This window comes from Dermochelys coriacea, chromosome 1, assembly GCF_009764565.3.
Source record: "Dermochelys coriacea isolate rDerCor1 chromosome 1, rDerCor1.pri.v4, whole genome shotgun sequence".
NCBI lineage: Eukaryota > Metazoa > Chordata > Testudines > Dermochelyidae > Dermochelys > Dermochelys coriacea.
Window position 1 is genome coordinate 297,462,740 of NC_050068.2, and position 19,509 is coordinate 297,482,248.

Here is a 19,509-nt window from a genome sequence, read left to right on the forward strand (position 1 = left end):
TTGATTGGATTGTTGTAAAACATTTCTCATTACTGTACCCTTCAAATGGTTAATAGCATGTCAAATTATCACACTCCAAAGCTCATTGTATAGAGTGTTTCCTATTATTAATTATAGCTTTAAATTGTAACTTATTCTTCTTGTAACTTTTATTTTGTTTCACAAAATATTTCGGAAGTCCAATAATAATTTTAGCATGCAAATGCACTAGCTTCCACATACATAAAAAAATCAAAAGCAACTCTTTTGCAACATACCAGGTTCGTCAAAAAATGTTGTATGCAGCAACACGGGCAACTCTGAAAAAAGAATTTGGAGGTGGTCACATTAAAGACGAAGTATTTGGAACAACAAAGGTATATTTTTAATGTCAGCATATATGATGTTTTTTAGGAATAATAAATTCTTCTATGGGTTAAGTTGCATAGTAAAACATTTTAAATAATAATTGTGGTCAGATGTTCAGCTGTGTGCATGTGTTGTTGTCCCAGCTCTGTGCAGATAGCTGCCACAGCAGATCTCGAACCAACTGCCCAATAAAACCACAAGACTTCGTTTAGTAGCGAAGGCGCCTGGCCCGGTTTATTGTCGATGAAGCGCGGTAATAGCACCTGACAGATTCTACGAGGATACTAAGGCATGTATGCTTGTGACAATGGACGCAGCTCAGTCAGTGATGGAACTTCCACTGCCCCCTTGGCTGGACAAAGACACTCCCTCTGAGATGCATCTTTATACACAGATACAAACAAGTTATGTATCACCCTCTGATGTATCTGGGTGCCACCCTCTGACGCAGGGGTGGCCAACCTGAGCCTGAGAAGGAGCCAGAATTTACCAATGTACATTGCCAAAGAGCCACACTAATACGTCAGCGGCCCCGCATCAGCTCCCCCACCCCGCTCCCAGTGCCTCCCACCCACTGGTAGCCTCGCCGATCAGCGCCTCCCCCTCCCTCCCCACACCTCCTGATCAGATGTTTCGTGGCGTGCAGGAGGCTTTGGGGTGGGGAGGAGCGAGAGCATGGCAGGCTCAGGGGACAGGGATGAAGGGGTGGAGTGGGGGAAGGGCCTGTGGCAGAGCCAGGGGTTGAGCAGTGAGCACCACCCGGCACATTGGAAAGTTGGCACCCGTAGCTCCAACCCCGGAGTCGGTGCCTATCCAAGGAGCCGCATATTAACTTCTGAAGAGCCGCATGTGGCTCCAGAACCACAGGTTGGCCAACCCTGGGCACCACCCATTGCCTTGTACCTATAGGTTCGATCAACACATCTCTATTCATCATGCTGTCATCTTGACCTTCTACAATTGGGCCCTGTGAATTCTGATCATCTGTCAGGCTACCATAAAGCCCTAAGCCTTTTGAAGGCTTTCCTTTTGCCCTGTGTCGGCAGCTGTAGGAGCTTGTGTTGCAGTTGGAGTGCTCTTCCTGCACAGATGATATCTTTAGAGAAAAGGAAAATCATTTTGCCTTGTAATTTCACTTCTCTGAAGAGATCTTCTTGCAGGATTCTCACTCACAAATCCACTTACCCCTGAGAGTTTGGAGGTTACTATTTAGATGTGTCCTCCTTTGTGCACTTTTAATTTTTCTGACAGGTTTCAGAGTAACAGCCGTGTTAGTCTGTATTCGCAAAAAGAAAAGGAGTACTTGTGGCACCTTAGAGACCAACAAATTTATTAGAGCATAAGCTTTCGTGAGCTACAGCTCACTTCATGAAGTGAGCTGTAGCTCACGAAAGCTTATGCTCTAATAAATTTGTTAGTCTCTAAGGTGCCACAAGTACTCCTTTTCTTTTTTTAATTTTTCTGAGACATCTTTTATTATTTTTCCCCTGTTGATCCTCTTGAATTGGCTTTTTCTTTCTGGGTGCTTCACCTCCCATGCAGTAAATGGAACTGACTGGGGTGTAAGCATACTTAATACTCTGTAGGAGATGGTGCATGACAGCCAGTTGAGGGGGCCCTCACTTACATCCTACCTTGTTATCCCTTGCCTTTAAGGGTAAAAAAACCAAAACTTTGACAGCTGGGAGAGTTCTGCTGGGCTCTTTACTGAGCTACGACTAGGACTAAGAATCCTGCAAGATATCTTCAGAGAAGAAATGTTACAAAGCAGATAACTTTCCTTTGTAGAAGGTTTGGCAGATGTTTCAACGGACACCTTTTTTTATACCTTCTTGTTTGGGGGAATTTGGCTCATTTCAGAGGCTAAACCAGAATAAAACAACAACCAGCCCAATTTTCAAACCCCAAAGAAAAGGGTTTCTTTGAACCCAGGCAAAAATGTGATCCCTGAAAATAATTTAGAGTTTAGAGCAGAATCCAGGAGCGAATGAATTCATTGGTGGCATAGAAATCTCTCCGCTCTCTTTCAGGTAGAACGGGGTGGGGAGGGAGGAGAAGAGCCAGAGAGATGATCATATCTATTTTATTGTTATATATTAGCATTACATTTCCTTCTCTGTTTGCATATGCTTTTATAGCTTACTATGTTCTGCAATCTCTTCCTTTCATTCTCTTCTCGCTAGATGTATCTGTTTTTGTTTTTTTAACCTATTGTGGTCTTTGTCACACTTTCTCATCATCCCATTGATTTTTCTCTCTACTTCCCCATGTTTTTCATTTTTTTTACCATCCATTTATCCTTCCCTCTTTCATTTTCATCCCTTACAATCTCATCCTCACTTCTCTAGCTTTTTATCCCTAAACATATTTATTCAGTAAGGTTCTAATGTGTGTATAAAGTTCTTAGTTGTATTTCACGTCTGATTTACATTTGTGGAAAAATCCCAGCTTCTTTGAGTATTTTCTGGTGTGGATCCCACTCTCACTGTGCATAAACCTCATATGCATGACACTGGAATCTTTGAACAGCAGTGTTTGTTGGGTTTCACCTAGACTGTGCATGTCTTGCTGCCCTCCCCAACCTAAGGACATAAAGGGCATATCCATTGTAACTATCTCTTACTATCCTCTTACTGTTGGTGGAGAGACAAAACCAGGATGTGTCCATGCACGTGCTGCTCCTTAGTATATTCTCCCCCTTTTCCTGTTTAGATTCCAAGGAAAGGTAGAGCAGGATACTGGATCAAACATGGCTCCCGTCACCAGTCTACCTCCCCTAGCTGAGAGCATGAGAAGAACTATTTGCCTTCGATCTACCCACAGAAATTGAGTGCAGAGTCCTCTTGTAATACAGGGGCAAGTGATACAGGATCAACTTCCTACTTTGTACCTAGTAACACCAAAACAACCCCAGTACTTACATCTGGTACCAATGTGTCTGAACCAAATCCCTCAGTACCAACGATGACAATCAAAGCCCTAATAGTTCCGGCAGACTTGTTGTCAGAAGTCACTAGTTCTCCAGCACCATCCAAAAGGAGGTTCAGGACCTGCCCTTTGAGAGCACAGACATATTCATCACCCATACAGATGATGATTTTTATTTGCTAAAGGATTCGATAGCCACTTTATGATCACTAGCTATACCCCTGCCTCATTGCTGAAGCCCTTCGGATACCAAAGCCAGACCAGGTAGAGAACACCCAGTGATTCTCAACAACAGCCTGCTGACTGAGGCTGGAGCACATGATTTATGAGGAGAGGCTTAGGGTACTGGGATTGTTTAATCTGCAGAAGAGAAGAACGAGAGGGGGATTTGATAGCTGCTTTCAACTACCTGAAAGTGGGTTCCAAAGAGGATGGATCTAGACTGTTCTCAGTGGTACCAGCTGACAGAACAAGGAGTAATAATCTCAAGTTGCAGTGGGGGAGGTTTAGGTTGGGTATTAGGAAAAACTTTTTCACTAGCAGGGTGGTGAAGCACTGGAATGGGTTACCTAGGGAGGTGGTGGAATCTCTTTCCTTAGAGGTTTTTAAGGTCAGGCTTGACAAAGCCCTGGCTGAGATGATTTAGTTGGGGATTGGTCCTGCTTTGAGCAGGGGGTTGGACTAGATGACCTCCTGAGGTCCCTTCCAACCCTGATATTCTATGATTATCCCACTAGAAAGAATCCTGGGTTTTCATGACCGAGACCTTGATCATCTGTAACCACCAGCCTCATGCATAGTCATCTAGGTAGTAGGTTTGAGGTGTAAGGTCAAGAGTCAGAATCAAGCCAGAACAGAGCCTGCCTCCCCAAACCCTGCCTTGGGATGCTATTTTTCCTTATCCTTAACTACCTACAAATGGGTACTAGAAATCATCTTCTGCAGGTTTCCATTCAGTTCTAGTCTCTGCCTCAATCCCCCTTCTCCTTCCCTTTTCAGGGACTTTTCTCACAAAAAAAAATGAAAGAAGTGGCTTCCCTTCATTGTCTAGGAGAGGTACCTCTAGAATTCAGGAAAGAAGTTTTACTGCTGGTATTTCTTTATTTGGTGGGAAGGGAGTTCTTCATACTATCTGTGACTTGAGAAGACTCAACAAATATCTACATAGTCTCAGATTCAGGATGGTAACATTTGCCTCCATCATCAGCTCAAGTCCAGTTTGTGGCTCTTGAATTCGAAGATGCACGATATTGAGATCCATGTGACCCACAGGAAGTATCTGTGATTGACAGTAGAGTCCAGGTGCTATCGATGCAAGGTGCTGTCTCTCCACAACATTGAGAGAATTCACAAAGTGTCTTGCAGTGGTCATGGCACATCTGAGGAGACTGAGTGTTCACATCTACCCATATCTACATGATTAGCTGGTCAAAGGCAGATCCCATTAGGAAGTCTCCCATAGCCCTAAATTCTGTCCTTGACCTATTTAAAGTATTAGGCCAAATGATAAATTGCAACAAATCATCTCTCAGCCCACTGCAGTTATACAGAGTTTATAGGAACTCTAATAGACTTCAGATCATTAAGGGTGTGCATTCCCAAATGAAAGATTTCAATCTATCAAAACAATAATCCCCAGCATCAGGTCCATCAACCACAGTGAGGATCAGTCTCAAACTCTTAGATCATGTCAACTTGCACTTACATGATGCCGCTATCCAGACTTCACCTGTGACTGTTACAGGGCTAGCTAAGGTTGGTTTATCACCCCATGAGACATTAGATGGACATGCATATTGTAGTTCCAGCTAACATCCTATCAAATTGGTGGACACATTCTCAGATATCTGCAAAGTTGTACCCTTCTCCATCCTTCCAGCCACAAAGATACTGATGCTTCTGGAACAGACTTGGATGCCTACTTGGATCAACTTCAGATACACGGAAGGTGAGACTACACATATATGTTAGGCAGTAGTCTCAGCACACCAGCAGGAATCAGGGTCTCCTTTGTGCATTTCCTCCAATTCCTCTCATGCTAGTGATAAGACAAATCAGACAAGTCTAATAGCTTTTTAGACATCCAGACAATTTTGGCTGACTGATCCAATTCAGCAACTCGGCCTAAAATACATTTGCAGACTGGACATATCACAGAAATCATAGCCAAATTCTACATTCAGACCTGAAATCATTACAGCTAACAGCCTGGAAGTTGTCTGGCTAAGTGTTACTGAGAGACTATTTGTTGCAGGTACAAGAAATCTTACTACAAATCAGGAAGCCCTCCATAAGGGGAACCCAATCCTCAGAATGGAAACGATTCTCAATCTTTGCAGAACCATGACCCTTTGGAGAGCTGTATCCCCAAGATTTTGACTATATTCTGTATCTGAAACTCTCTGGACTCTCCATCACTTTCATCAGGAGCCACCTTGCAGCAAATTCAGCACGCCAGCCTCTGGTTCAAAAGTTTACTGGACCAACACTGGTCCAATAAAAGATAACACCTCACCCACCTTGAATCTCTGGTTCAGTCATGCTCCGTATTCTGTAACCCTGCTATTTCTAGATTTTTTTTAAAAGGGTTAACTTTACACTTTCTCACCGAGGAGATAAATAAATAGTATAAAATTAACTTTCCCTCCACTCAGGGAGTGTCCTTGTTCTTGAGATCTCGCATTGTCCTTGTGAGTCTCATGGAGCCCCCCAACCCATTTGGATCTCTTGGTGAATGCTCTCTTCACCACTTTCCTCTCAAGATGGCCTTTATATCATCTGAAAGAGTCAGTGAACTCCAAGTCCTCATGGCCAACCCTCTCATAGCATAATCAATCAAGATAAGGCTGGTGTTGAGACTTCATCCTAAATGTATTCCCAAAGTAGTTTCAGATTTCCACTGAACCCAGTGGATTCTGCCCCGTTTTCTTTTTTAAACTCCATTCCACTCCAGGGGAGAAGAAACTCCCCACCCATAGATGTTTCTAGGGCCCTGCTATGTTACCTAAATAGTACAAAGAAAGCCCTTTAGATAGGCTCCCTGTCTTTTAATTGCACTAAATAATATAGGTTAGGGGCAATCCTTATCTTCTCAGAAATTATTTAAATGGATTATGCAATAGGGATGTATTAGGCTTACCGTTAACTGACCTTAACCCTCTGCACGCTGGCAGAAGCGGCCCCAGGCCAGCTGGAGCAGCCCCTGCCCCTCTCCCTTTAATCAGTTAACCAGTTAAACAATATAATTTTAAGGTTACATCCCTATTATGCAGTGTATTTCAATCTGTTCCCTCATGGCAGGCGTACCTCATCCCCCAAATATCAAAACTCAGACAACCAGAGCTCAGGCTGCTTCCTTTGCACATTTATGGGAATATTCCCATATCTGACATCTGCAAGGTAGTGTAGTTGTAGCCATGTAGGTTGCAGGATATTAGAGAGACAAGGTGGGTAAGGTAATATCTTTTATTGGACTAACTTCTGTTGGTGAAAGAGCCAAACTTTCAAGCCACACAGAACTCTTCCTCAGGACGCTGCTTGGGGCAAGATAGAGAAGTACAAGGCATTGGTAAGACCTCATTTGGAATACTATGTACAATTCTGATCATCCATGTTCAAGAAAGATGTATTTAAACTGGAACAATTGCAGAGAAGAGCTATAAGGATGATCGGGGGCTGTAGGGCCTATTTTATGAGAGAAAAGTGGAAGAGTTTGCTTGTGTAGTCTTGCAGAAAGAAGGCTGAGAGAGGATATGATTGCCTTGTATAAACACATTAGGGGGGTAAATACCGGGGAGGGTGAAAAGCCATTTAAATTAAAGGATAATCTTGGTACAAGAAAAAAGGTATATAACTGGCCATAAACAAAATCAGGCTGGAAATTAAAAGAAGGTTTCTAACTATCAGAGGAGTGAGGTTCTGGAACAGCCTCCGAATAGGAGTTGTGAGGCAAACAACTTAATTAGTTTTAAGAGCGAGTTGGACAAATGAGTGCAGTTTGTGTGATGGGATTGGTTGTGATAGTGGGGGCATGACTCAACAGCCCTGAGACTTTGTTCCTAAATCTCCTGCTTTATGGTTTCTGCCAGCCACCAGCAAAGTCAGGGATGGATTTTTCCCCTAATGTGTATTCTTAAAGGGTGTTTTTTTTGTTTGTTTTTTTTTTAAAAAAATCTCCTTTCTCTGAAGCATCAGGGATGGCCACAACTGGAGATGGGACACTGGGCGGAGTGAGCCAAGTCTCTTGCATAGCACTGAACATTCTCTCTCTCAGGTGGTTTGCTGGCACATTCTTCCTCACATATCCAGGGTCTAGCTGATAACCATATATGGGGTGAGGAAGGAATTTTCACCCAGGTCAGATTGAGAGTGACCTTGGAGGGTTTTTTTGCATTTCTCTGCACCATGTGGGAGCATGTCACTTGTCAAGATTATCTGTGTATATCTCACATAATCATTTCCTTCCCATTACAAGGGCCTCGAGCACTGGTGCATCTGAGTCCCTCTTATTCTCTTCCTGTGGCACATAAAAGTCTAGTCTCCTCTGGGCTGTAATGCTTTGGTCTAATTTCAGTTGTTGGATTTAGTATATGGGTGCTGTGTGGTGATGGTGGCATATGATATATGGGAGGTGAAACCCCAGTGGTTCTCAATCTATTTACCATTGTGGGCTGCATCCAATACTGTCTGTATGGCCCTGAGAATGTCACATGGGCCTCAGCTGTGTGCTCATTGGCCTGCAGGTTGAGAACCACTGGACTGCATGATCTAGTAGTCCCTCCTGGCCTTAAATTCTGACTCTGTGACTATGCCTTTGACCCTGATTTGAGATCAGATGCCAAATGTGAGAAGGCAGTGTTACAATTATAGTTAGTGACAGCTAGGACCTCTTGATTCCATGTTCCACATGGGGTACTGTTAGCTGTTCACCTAGAGAGGGATCCAAGTGGACAAATACTTGAAGAAAGAATTGTTACTTCCCAGCAATAGCTGTGGTTCTTCAAGATATTCTGTCCATGTGGATCCCACAACTCACTCCATATCTGCTTCTTCAGACTTCTCTGGATTAGTGAGGAACTGAGGGATGGCCACTCTGCCCTTTATGCCCTTGTGTGGGGAGGTCATGAGGATATGCAGGGCCCCAAAAGACTCAAAGATTTTGATCTCACGCTCATGAGGTGAATGCACACAGACTAAACATATCAAAGAACCACAAATACTGTAAAGTAAATTAACTGTTCTTTCCCTTACTTAATACTCAGAAGGAAGAATCTTCAAAGAAAACTTTAACTGAAGAATCATTGATGCCAAATACTGATTGTGTGTTTTCAGGATGATGTTTCATTGAATGGATACAGAAAATACTTAATATCACAGTCCTCCCCTGCCCCTCTGACTGCAGCAGAAGAGGAACTTCGACAAATTAAGATTAATGAGGTACTACATTTTCTGGGAAGACAGGCAGGGGGATGAGTGGAAAATTCCTGAAGTGTTGTAGGAGGAAGCTTGCAAGAGGAGAGAAGCAAACAGTCAAAAGTTTTCAGAAAGTCTGCAGGGTGGACAGGGACACACAAACTCGGGTTGGGCATTTGACTAGTCCAAAAAATAATTGGCCAATTGACTGGTTAAATGTCTCAAATGATCCAATATTTTCAACTACTAACTTATTTCCAGAGTAACAAGAAATAATAAGACTTGGTGGTCTCCAATAGGCTTAGCCTTCGATAGATACTTGTGCCTAATTAAAAAAAAAATCACCTAATTGAGTTATGTTAGCTCAGAAAAACATGAAACCCAAGGAAAAGAAATGATAAATGAAAGAATAATCATATCACCTTTTTTAGTAATGTTAGGTTAGCGTTTAAATGTGAACGTTATTCAAGACTGAATAACACAAGACTGAATTACAAAACAAAAGAATAAATAAATAAAACACATAGCATAAGGGCATTTAAAATGACTTTTTTCCTTTTATATTTGCTAAGTAGGCAGCAGTCCAACTCTTTAAGCAGTTTAGTGGTTGTCCATCTTTTTTCTTTGTGTTGGGGGAGGAGGTTAAATGACAGTAAGCCTCCATTCCCTTTCCCGCTCCCTTCTGCGTTAATTTCTGTGTGTTTGTCTAGTCAGTTTAGATTGTAAGCTCTTCAAGGCAGGGAACCGTGTCTTTTAACTTGTTTAATGTGGTTTGTAAACCACTGTGTACATTGATGGCCTAATATACAAATAAAGCTATACATACGTACTTGTTCTAGAACAGGCATCGGCAACCTTTCAGAAGTGGTGTGCCGAGTCTTCATTTATTCAGTCTAATTTAAGGTTTCGTGTGCCAGTAATACATTTTAATGTTTTTAGAAGGTATCTTTCTATAAGTCTATAATATATAACTAAGCTATTGTTGTATGTAAAGTAAATAAGGTTTTTAAAATGTTTAAGAAGCTTCATTTAAAATTAAATTAAAATGAAGATCTTATCAGTTTAGTGTGATCCTTGCCCTTGCTGAGTTTTCCAATGTCTGGAATGTATTTGGATACTTTAAGCTGCACACAGGCTTCTGAGTGATCAGTTGTTAACCAGCTCTGAGAGGGACAGAGGACAGATTTCATGTGTGAAAATACCTTGTTCACACAGGTATGTGGATCCAAATGCTGAAAGCATTGCAAACGCAATTTTCTTCAAACAGTTAAATTTCACTGGCAGGGACATCCAGCAGGCAGAATAAAAGCCCCATGATCTCACTCGATAGCTTCTAGGGCACTCCACAGATCTCCGAACTTTGATACCCACAATTCTGAGCTTTTTAACTGAATGAATTGCATTTCGAAATCTTCAACACCCATCCACTGAAATAGACGAATCCAATTCGCTTTCGTTGAACTTTTCAGGTTTAATTAGAAAAGAAAGATTGGGCCAAATCGCTGGAAATCTTGAAATCTGTCAGAAAATTCTGATTCCAGTTCTTGCATGTACATTCTAATCTCAACGTCAAACGCAGTGTGCTGTTCCACGTGACATGAAAGTGATGTCAACAGAAAATCAGGACTTAAAAATATCCCAGTACAGTGACTCTGGAACAATTTTTAAGATGGGGGTGCTGAGCTGTGCCCCCCTTGCCCCTGTCTGCACCCCTCACTGCCCCAGGCTGGGGCCAGTGGGCCACAGGTGGGGGTGGCTGCAGAGCCCCAGGCTGACAGCCAGGACCCCAGGCCAACAGCAGAGGCCCCCGGACCGGTGGCCGGGACCCAGGTCCCAGCCACGGCCAGAACCCCAGGCCAGCAGGTGGCCGGCAGCCAGAACCCGGGCAGTGTGAGTGCCACTGAAAATCAGCTTGTGTGCCATAGGTTGCCTACCCCTGTTCTAGAAGATTCCTATCAATCATGATGCTCAGTTTTCAGTTATTTCTCCTTTTTCCCCCAATAGGTGAAATTAACAGGTAGTGAGTAATCATGTGAGTGGTCAAGACTTCTAAGTAGGCTTGCTCTAACAGAGGCTGCTGTCTACATCAGGACATTCTTGCTGGAATATTTGACAGTTTGGCTGCAGTCAAATGACATTACTTGACTGGTCAATTGACTGGCTTGCCGAGCTGAAGCACAAAGAATGTCATATTTTCAGTTACTAACTGGGATTAAAATGTATACTTTAACACATACAGTATGTGCAGCATGATTTAGCATTGCTCCAAATACCTTATCTTTTCATTTCCTGTTTTGTATGATTTTAGATTTTTAAACTTAAATGTTGCATTAATTTCAGTTTTTTATTTTAATATTAACATATTGTGTTCATTTAGATCCAAGTCTAGCCTTTTTAATTTTGTACTTCAGTGATGATGATGAACATAAATCAGCCACAGGAAAATGCTTGTGTGGCTTTGGAAAATATAGCCTATATATAAATAGGCTGCCAAGGTAAATTCTGATCAGTTCGATTTGGAAAATAAATTACAGAGCACAGAGTTCATTTCTGGAACATTGCACATGTGGACAATAGTTCTTCTCTGAAAAGTGACTCTAAGTGACATAATTGGTTTCCATATTTTTAGGCTTTTGATAAGTTCCATATCAAATCTGCTAAGTTTACAAGAAAAGATATTTTTTCTAACTGCCAGCCAGCATTAGGATTCCACCGGAATATGAAAGTCAAGCTGTTTTCTTTCTGGTTTATACATACTCATCAGAATTAAAGATTCTGAAATTGCAACTTAACTAATTATTCTGTTGATACTTCAGCACTGTAGAGAGTTTAGAGTTATAGGAGACTGATATAAAAAAACAAAATTTGTTTTTTTAGAAAAGTAAGTAGATGTGATTCTATAAACATAAAAAGGAACAGAACTGTTGATGCCATTTTAGTCATTTTTTAAAATCTCTGTCACTTACTGAATGCAGAATGAAATAGTACTTACTCTGAGACTAAAATCTGTGTGAATACTTTGAAGATTTTAGATTATAATTAAACTGATTTATATTAATTCCAGGTCCAAGTGGAAGTTGGTGTAGATACCAAGCATCAGACACTGCAAGGAGTAGCATTCCCTTTGGCTAAGGAAGCTATTCAGGCTTTGGAAAAACTGAAAAATAAACAGCTCAACTATGTGCAACTGGCAAGTACAAAATATTGCATTTAATTATTTTACAGAATACAATTATGCAGTAGTTGTTTAAATTGTGCATGTATGAACACGTACTGCAAATATTTAATTCAGAATAGGATTCTAAATTATCTGTTTTCTCATATCAGCGTCTCTGATTATGCTGCTCTCTGTATCTGCTCTAACTTGTGTTTGTTTAACAGCAAATTGATATAAAAAATGAAACTATTGTTTTGGCCAGCACACTCCATACTGAACTTAAGGATTTGCCAAACAGGATTCCAAAGGATTCTGCACGCTATCATTTTTTCCTTTATAAGCATTCCCATGAAGGAGATTACTTGGAATCCATAGGTATGAGAATTCCTATATGTGAAATTTCATTTGTTCATTTCATATAACTTGGAAGTAATCTTGAGATGGGGAAGATGGTATGTAAATGATAACATTTGGTGCATAGTTTCAGTGGTCAAGGCTTTCAAAAGTGGCCACTGATTTTCAATGTCCTTTTGGTATCAGATTTTGAAACTGCTTTAAAAAGCCCTGATTTTTCGAAAGTGCTGCACGCACTCTGAAAATCAAGCACTTTTTAGAGTGTCTCCAGTTGGGCACCCAAAACCATTGTTCACTTGAAAATATTGGCGAATATCTTTCCATATATTGGTCACTTATGAGTTTACATTGTAACTAAAGATGTATAGTGGTGTTATTTCTTCCCCTTCTGACTTTGTAGAATATTTTGTTTAAATGTCTGTCACAAGTCATGATTTTAAGATAATAGTTCTTACACCATTTTCATTCTGCAGTATTTATCTACTCTATGCCTGGGTATACATGCAGTATTCGAGAACGGATGCTATACTCTAGTTGCAAGAGCCCACTGTTAGAAATTGTAGAAAGACAACTGTGGATGCAGATAATTAGAAAGGTAAGCATATCTGTGCAGTGAGGGAAGAACATTAATTTCCTTTATCTTGAGTTTTACCTTCTGTATAGCTGAATTGTGTTGGTTAATGTATAGCCAATTAATTTTGACTACACTTGCTTGTCAATATTAAAAGCGTTTGAGACCAAATAACCAAGCTGAGCCAATTTATTGTCTATAGAGAAAACAGAATGGTACAAGAAAGAAAGAGTTTAATACATCACCAGTCCTTCTTGCTGTGTGTTCAGTTAACATTACACAGAATGTGTGATCCCAGAATAGGCTCCCAAAACTACCTCTGTTTACATTAGACCTGTTTACAAGTAAGAAGCACTGTATACATCACCCCTTGAACTAAAATTTCCCCAATGACTTTGTTTTACTGGTACCATGGTATACCCCTCTTATCTCTTGTTTTCGAAGACCGAATTCCAAACTAGTTGGGTCATGAAGGCACTCCCCTACCTCTACCAGGGTAGAATATTTACATATCTTACATTTGACAGTTTTCCCATTTGCCTATGCAAAATGTTGACTTGTACTTTTACAGGATATTGTGGGATACTTAAGTGAGCAAGAGAAGGCATAATACAATTTATGATTACCGCACACTTAATATTAATATAATATACCATGTGCATAATACCTATTACTATGGGAGTGTAGCGTGTATGCATTGGATAACAATCGTTTATGAGGTCAAGCAAAATTTTTAGGGCTATCAATCACAGTTGATACATATGACTAACGCAAAACAAATTAACTAGATATAAAAAAATAGTTGCAATTAATCATAGTTTCAATTGCCCTGTTAAATCATAATAAAATACCAATTTAAATTTTATTATAAATATTTTGCGATGTTTTTCTAAATTTTCAAATATATTTATTTCAATTACAACACAGAATACAAAGTGTACAGTGCTCATTTTATTTTATTACAGATATTTGCACTGTAAAAAATAAACATAAGAAAATGTATTTTTCAATTCACCTCATAAAAGTCCACTCAGTCATATACTTGTTCTGCCAGTCACTAAGATAAACAAGTTTGTTTACTTTAATACCAGATAATGCTGCCCACTTCTTGTTTACAATGTCACCTAAAAGTGAAACAGGTGTTTGCATGGCACTGTTATGCTGGTGTTGCAAGATATTTATGTGCCAGATATGCTAAACATTCATATGCTCCTTCATACTTCAATTTGTAGGCTCTAAAGATTTACATTGTTTTGTTTTTGAGTGCAGTTATGTTTTTAAAAAAAAATTCTACATTTATAAGTTGCACTTTCATGATAAAAAGATTACACTTTCAAAAACCATTAATTTTAGGCAGTGACCCTGTAACTTTAAATGCTATTTTTAAGCACCTTAATTAGTGCAAACTAGGATTTGTAAATAAGTGCATGCCTTTTCTTATAAAGAATTCCAGTCCTGTATTACCATAAAGAAAAAATTGCTTCTGTACTCAAGAACTGATAATATTTGGTGGGGCTCTGCAAGGACTGCAGTAGATCAGGCCACGTTCTTAAACTACAGATACTACAAATGAGGGAGAGCTTTTTAATTTTGTTTCTGTGGATAACATTTCAGTATTAAAAACATGGCAGCATTAATATCAGAGAGTCTCTTTCATTGTAATGTTCATCTATTGAAGCTATGTCAAAAATAACTTTGTATATACATATTTCTTAGATGGAGGTCAATATGCTTTCCTTTCTTTAAAATTAAATAATGGTCTAACATGATCTTTGAAATCACTAGGAAAAGTATTCCTGAGGATTTGTTTGACCTCTTGCTGCAAAGTAGTTGCTGGTGGATCTATTACTGGCTGTGACTGGGGTGCCAGGAAATTCTAAATGCTCAGTGGTATAGGGTCAAAGAATTTTCAGAGATCTAAATTCATACAATAAAACCAGTGGATTTTGGCTTGAGAACAATAGTTTTCTTCCAGGCAGGGTTGTGTTTTGACTATTTTATAGATAAAGATTTTAATTTATTATAGTTTCTTCCTTGTCTGAATAGTTACACTGGGCTGGGCTGCATTAGGCTGCCGATCATTCAGGTCCATTTTACTCTCTCTGCAGGGAAAGCAACGTGTATATTGGTTGCCTTTACAAATATTATTTTTAAAACACTTTTAATATGTAAAATGATTGATTGTTTTTCTACTAAAAGTTGAAAGGTTGTGATAGAACATGAGGTTTGAAGGAGTTTCTTCCAACATGAGATATATATTGCACATTTGTGTTATACTCTTGAAAAATGAATTGGAAAGCTAAACCACAAAAACTGCATACCAGTAAGGGTCTGACAAACTCAAAAACAAATGAAAGTTTGTTCAGTTTTGTAGAGGGCACTGGACACAAATGAATTAAGGGTCAATGTTTCACCTTGAACTCTGAACTTTCTTGCTTATGTTTGTTTGAATATAGTTTTAGTGCTTCAGTAAATATAAATTCTTTTGCAGGTTGTTAATCAAAATCATGAAATACACTTAACTGTCTCTTATCCTCCCTTGGCAGATTGAAATAGATAATGGTGATGAGTTAACTCCTGACTTCCTTTATGAAGAGGTTCATCCAAAACATCATGCACACAAACAAAATTTTGCTAAGCCAAAAGGTCCTGCAGGAAAAAGGGGAATCCGAAGACTAATTAGGGGTCCTGCAGACTCTGAAACACCTACTGATTAAAATCTATTACTTGCACTGGTGGTAATACATTACAATAGAGATGAAAAATTCCAATTTTTAGTAATGAACTGAAATCATTCCACACTGATATATGCTAGAAATAAGCCTTGTTTTTCCATAGCACTTATCTGGCTCTGCCATTTTAGAGTTTATATTGTCCATATACTGTGGAAGAGTTGTTAATCAGTTCAAAACTAGAAAAGGATTACAAAACTAGTACTGCTTTATTTTTAATTATTTAATAGCTATACACTTTATAATAAACTCCTGATCTCTGTATTGAATATTGGTTCTATGTAATCGGCAGTCAGTTCTTACTATTGGCTTAACTGTCACTGTGGGGCTAGATTTGCAAACATTTACTCACACGAGTAGCCTACTGAAGCTAATGCGTACTCATTTGAGTAAAGATTTGCAGGAGTAGATTCTGTAGCAGCGTTCCAAATAAAGACCTATTTTTTTTTCCTTGCAGCCATCATGAAGGAAAACATTTTATTGTATGTAATGTCTGTCTCTGAAGGTTTTTTAAATAGAGAAGATGAATGAAACTAGTATACCTGATGCAAATATTCAGGAATAGCTAGATTATTTTTCACATAGAGGATTTGCTGCTTGAAATTAACTTCTGGTTTTGTGGAACTGTCATTTAAAGAAATCTGACATTGAAAGCACTAGAATTGTTCATACTTCTATACGATCCTTAAACTGTTAAGTACTGTATGATCAAGTATAACATTACAAGTTTGCATAAGTTAATGCATTCAGTCAATTATGGAGCTGCTCTAAAATCACTATACTAAAATGTTTCTAAATCATGCTATTAAACTATAGTACCTGTATACTCTGATGCAAAATTGTTTATGCTTAGTAAAAAGGCTTCATGATACTGAATCAGTTTTTGAGAGAAAACAAATTGATTACAAATGGTTTTCCAATGCATTTGCCATTTCTACTATAATATAATAAATACATTATGAAGGCAGCTTTTTTCCTTGAATGTTTTGAAATTAAATAGCATGAACATTTACAAATCCAACTTGTTTAAAAAAACTGCTGGCAGAGCCTTAATAGATTTTACTTTAGTCCTTTTATTGTTTTTCTAAATTAACTACTAAAATAAGACAAGGAGAGTCTAAATTTGCTTTAACTAGACCTAATCTGTTCATTAGAAAGAGCAAAAATACACATTTTGTAATAAGTAGGTAAGAAAATCAAATATGAGACATGTGAGTTAAGTTCTGGATGAGCTTAATTAATTAAAATGTGCTTAAATGCGACCAATGGTCCAGTGGGCAAAGTACATTCCTAATAATGCAGTGGTTCTCAAACTTTTGCATTGCTGACCCCTTTCACACAGCATGCCTGAGTGTGACCTTCCTTATAAATTAAAAACACATTTTTTATGTTTAACACTATTATAAATTCTGGAGGAGAAGCAGTACTAGGGATGGAGGCTGACAGCTGGTGACCCCCCATGTAATAACTTCACGACCCCCTGAGGGTTCACAACCCCCAGTTTGAGGATCCCTGTACTAATTGGACTTGAATTTTTTTAAAGATCTAAATATAAAGGGTTTGTAGGTCTTAGATCATTTCATAATGCATCCTGGGTGTTTGGCATGTACATTAACAGATGGCAACATCACAATTGTGCTTACTTCATTGGGGATGTATTTTAATCTCATTTTCTGGGGAGATAATGCATTAACAGTAATACTTCCTGGTGTGATTTACTTTAGTTCCACCTATTATTTCCAACAGAGACTTTTAAGTCTATTTTATACTGCAATAAAATTTTACATTTCAGCTATTTGTAAAAAATTACGTATCTTGTATCAGTGCTGTTTAATATATTTCTCTGATCCTCAGTTAATCCCCTTCCATCCCCTCAGTGCTCTGATCTTCCTCCTTTGTCTCTTTTGCCCTCTTGTAGGGCAAAGAGGTGTGTTCTTCTACAGATTTTTTTCCCCCTCTCTCCCTGCACCTATCAGGTATGTCTCATGTTTTTGCTTAACAACATAATGTCTGTGTAGTACATTGAACAAATCATTATAAAATTGCTAAGTGTTTATTTAAAATAACTGAATCAGGAGCTACTTAGTGTTCCCAACTCCATTTTTAAAAAATGTGAAGTTAGACCCTCGTGATTAAAAAGCACTGCCACAGAAGAAACTTTAGAAACACATTTCAGCAGTGAAAACATTTTTCTCACTGTTTCTCTGTTAGGAATTTTATCAGCTCTACTTGTGGCTCAGTTGACTTGTGCATGTAAACTTCTACTTTGAAGTGGGAATATTAAAGGCTTTCATATTTTAGGTCTTATGGTTTTTGGTAATGAAGTGGTCAAGTCTAATTGGATATATGTAGCTAGTATTACTACATTGCACTACTAACTGGGTGAGGGGCAAAAGATCTATCTGGCTTCAAGATTAAACTTGATAAGTTTATGGAGGAAATGGTATGATGGGATAACATGATTTTGGCAATTAATTAATAAATAACTACTAACTGGGTGAGGGTTAGAAATCTTACTTGGGATGGAATTTAAGTTTTTGTTTTAAATGTAATTTTAAAAGGAAAATAATAAGACTAGCTGTAGATAGAATTCTTTCCTGGGTATCTGGCTGGTGAATCTTGCCCACACGCTCAGGGTTCAGCTGATCGCCATATTTGGGGTCGGGAAGGAATTTTCCACCAGGGCAGATTGGAAGAGGCCCTGGAAGTTTTTTGTCTTCCTCTGTAGTGTGGGGCATGGGTCACTTGCTGGAGGATTCTCTGCACCTTGAAGTCTTTAAGTCATGATTTGAGGACTTCAATAGCTCAGACATAGGTGAGAGGTTTATTGCAGGAGTGGATGGGTGAGATTTTGTGGCCTGCATTGTGCAGGAGGTCAGACTAGATGATCATAATGGTCCCTTCTGACCTTAATATATATGAGTCTGAGTATTCACCCCTACTATATTATCTATTCTGTCATACATGTTCACTAGACAAAAGCACTAAGTAGTATCTGATTAATACTTTCTTGTCAGTGAACACTTAGAAGCAGCACACAATAAGGGCATTAATAAAAGCCTGGACTACTGTTCCTTGAAATATTACTGGCCATTTGATGGTTGAATGACTCCTTTCTAAAATGCTGTTTGCCTTCATAAAGCACATGGGGAAAGATGTAGCTGCTAGAACAAATGAATGTTAGGAATGTAATGAATAACTCAAACCCCCTAGTTTATTTAATAGATTTGTTAACAGAAAAAATATAGATGATGACCAAGTGATAAATTACTTTTGAAACACTCATACAGCAAAAAGCTAATATGGGGAAAATGAGATTTTTAAATTAAGGTAACTTGTGTTAGAGGTTTGTATAACAAATCAAGCTGTTAATATCATTTGCTCTATGTAGGCACTAGATAAATCTAAAAGTGATTAAAATACTGATCATGGAAACTTTCCCCCAGTACATACATATTGAATGTAAAACACCTTCAAATGTTTCAGTTAAATAAACCTCTCCTTACTGTCTTTTGTCATTTCAATTTATCAATAAAAACTGAAATTTTGGTTCAATTTATCTGGGGTTTTCTGTAACATCAGCAAGAACTCACATTATAAAGCCATCATGCATAAGTACATAATTGTCAGCATATGTTTAGATACCGTACAGAATAAAAACATTGCTGGGGAGACAGGCTCATGGGAAACAATATCCTCCAGTTGCTGCTAGTGATGAGTATCAGCCTGCTAGAGGGTTGAGGAAGCAGTGGGCAGCTGCTTCTATAGAGGCCTTCATAGTGGGGGAAATCTCTGTGCCTTTCACACCTGAAGCTTGTGAATTTTAATGAAAACTATAAAGCAGTGTACTGCACTCTGACTTTTAAAGAAAAATCTGAATTTATAACTACCACCGGGGCACCCATGCAAAATATACTGCGGTATACTTCAATAATCGCAGTTCAGTAGCAATGTCCATTTTACACTACATATGGGAATACTATAAAACGATATAAAGAGATTAGATG

The 19,509-nt window shown here is 38.8% G+C and overlaps 1 protein-coding gene across 3 annotated transcripts in view; it reads left to right on the forward strand.

Moving 5' to 3' along the window:
- Window positions 1-19,057, forward strand: part of TWF1 (twinfilin actin binding protein 1) — a 35,900-nt gene extending 16,843 nt beyond the window's left edge. For 2 of the 3 annotated variants that reach the window (XM_038395065.2, XM_043494477.1), the window contains 6 exons: window positions 261-356; window positions 8,608-8,712; window positions 11,753-11,878; window positions 12,070-12,220; window positions 12,673-12,794; window positions 15,317-19,057. In XM_038395065.2, the coding sequence (XP_038250993.1) occupies window positions 261-356; window positions 8,608-8,712; window positions 11,753-11,878; window positions 12,070-12,220; window positions 12,673-12,794; window positions 15,317-15,487 (771 nt within the window). In that variant the 3' untranslated portion in view covers window positions 15,488-19,057. The remainder of the gene's footprint in view (window positions 1-260; window positions 357-8,607; window positions 8,713-11,752; window positions 11,879-12,069; window positions 12,221-12,672; window positions 12,795-15,316) is intronic. The other variant, XM_038395076.2, reaches the window with a different exon arrangement.
- Window positions 19,058-19,509: the final 452 nt, after the last annotated feature.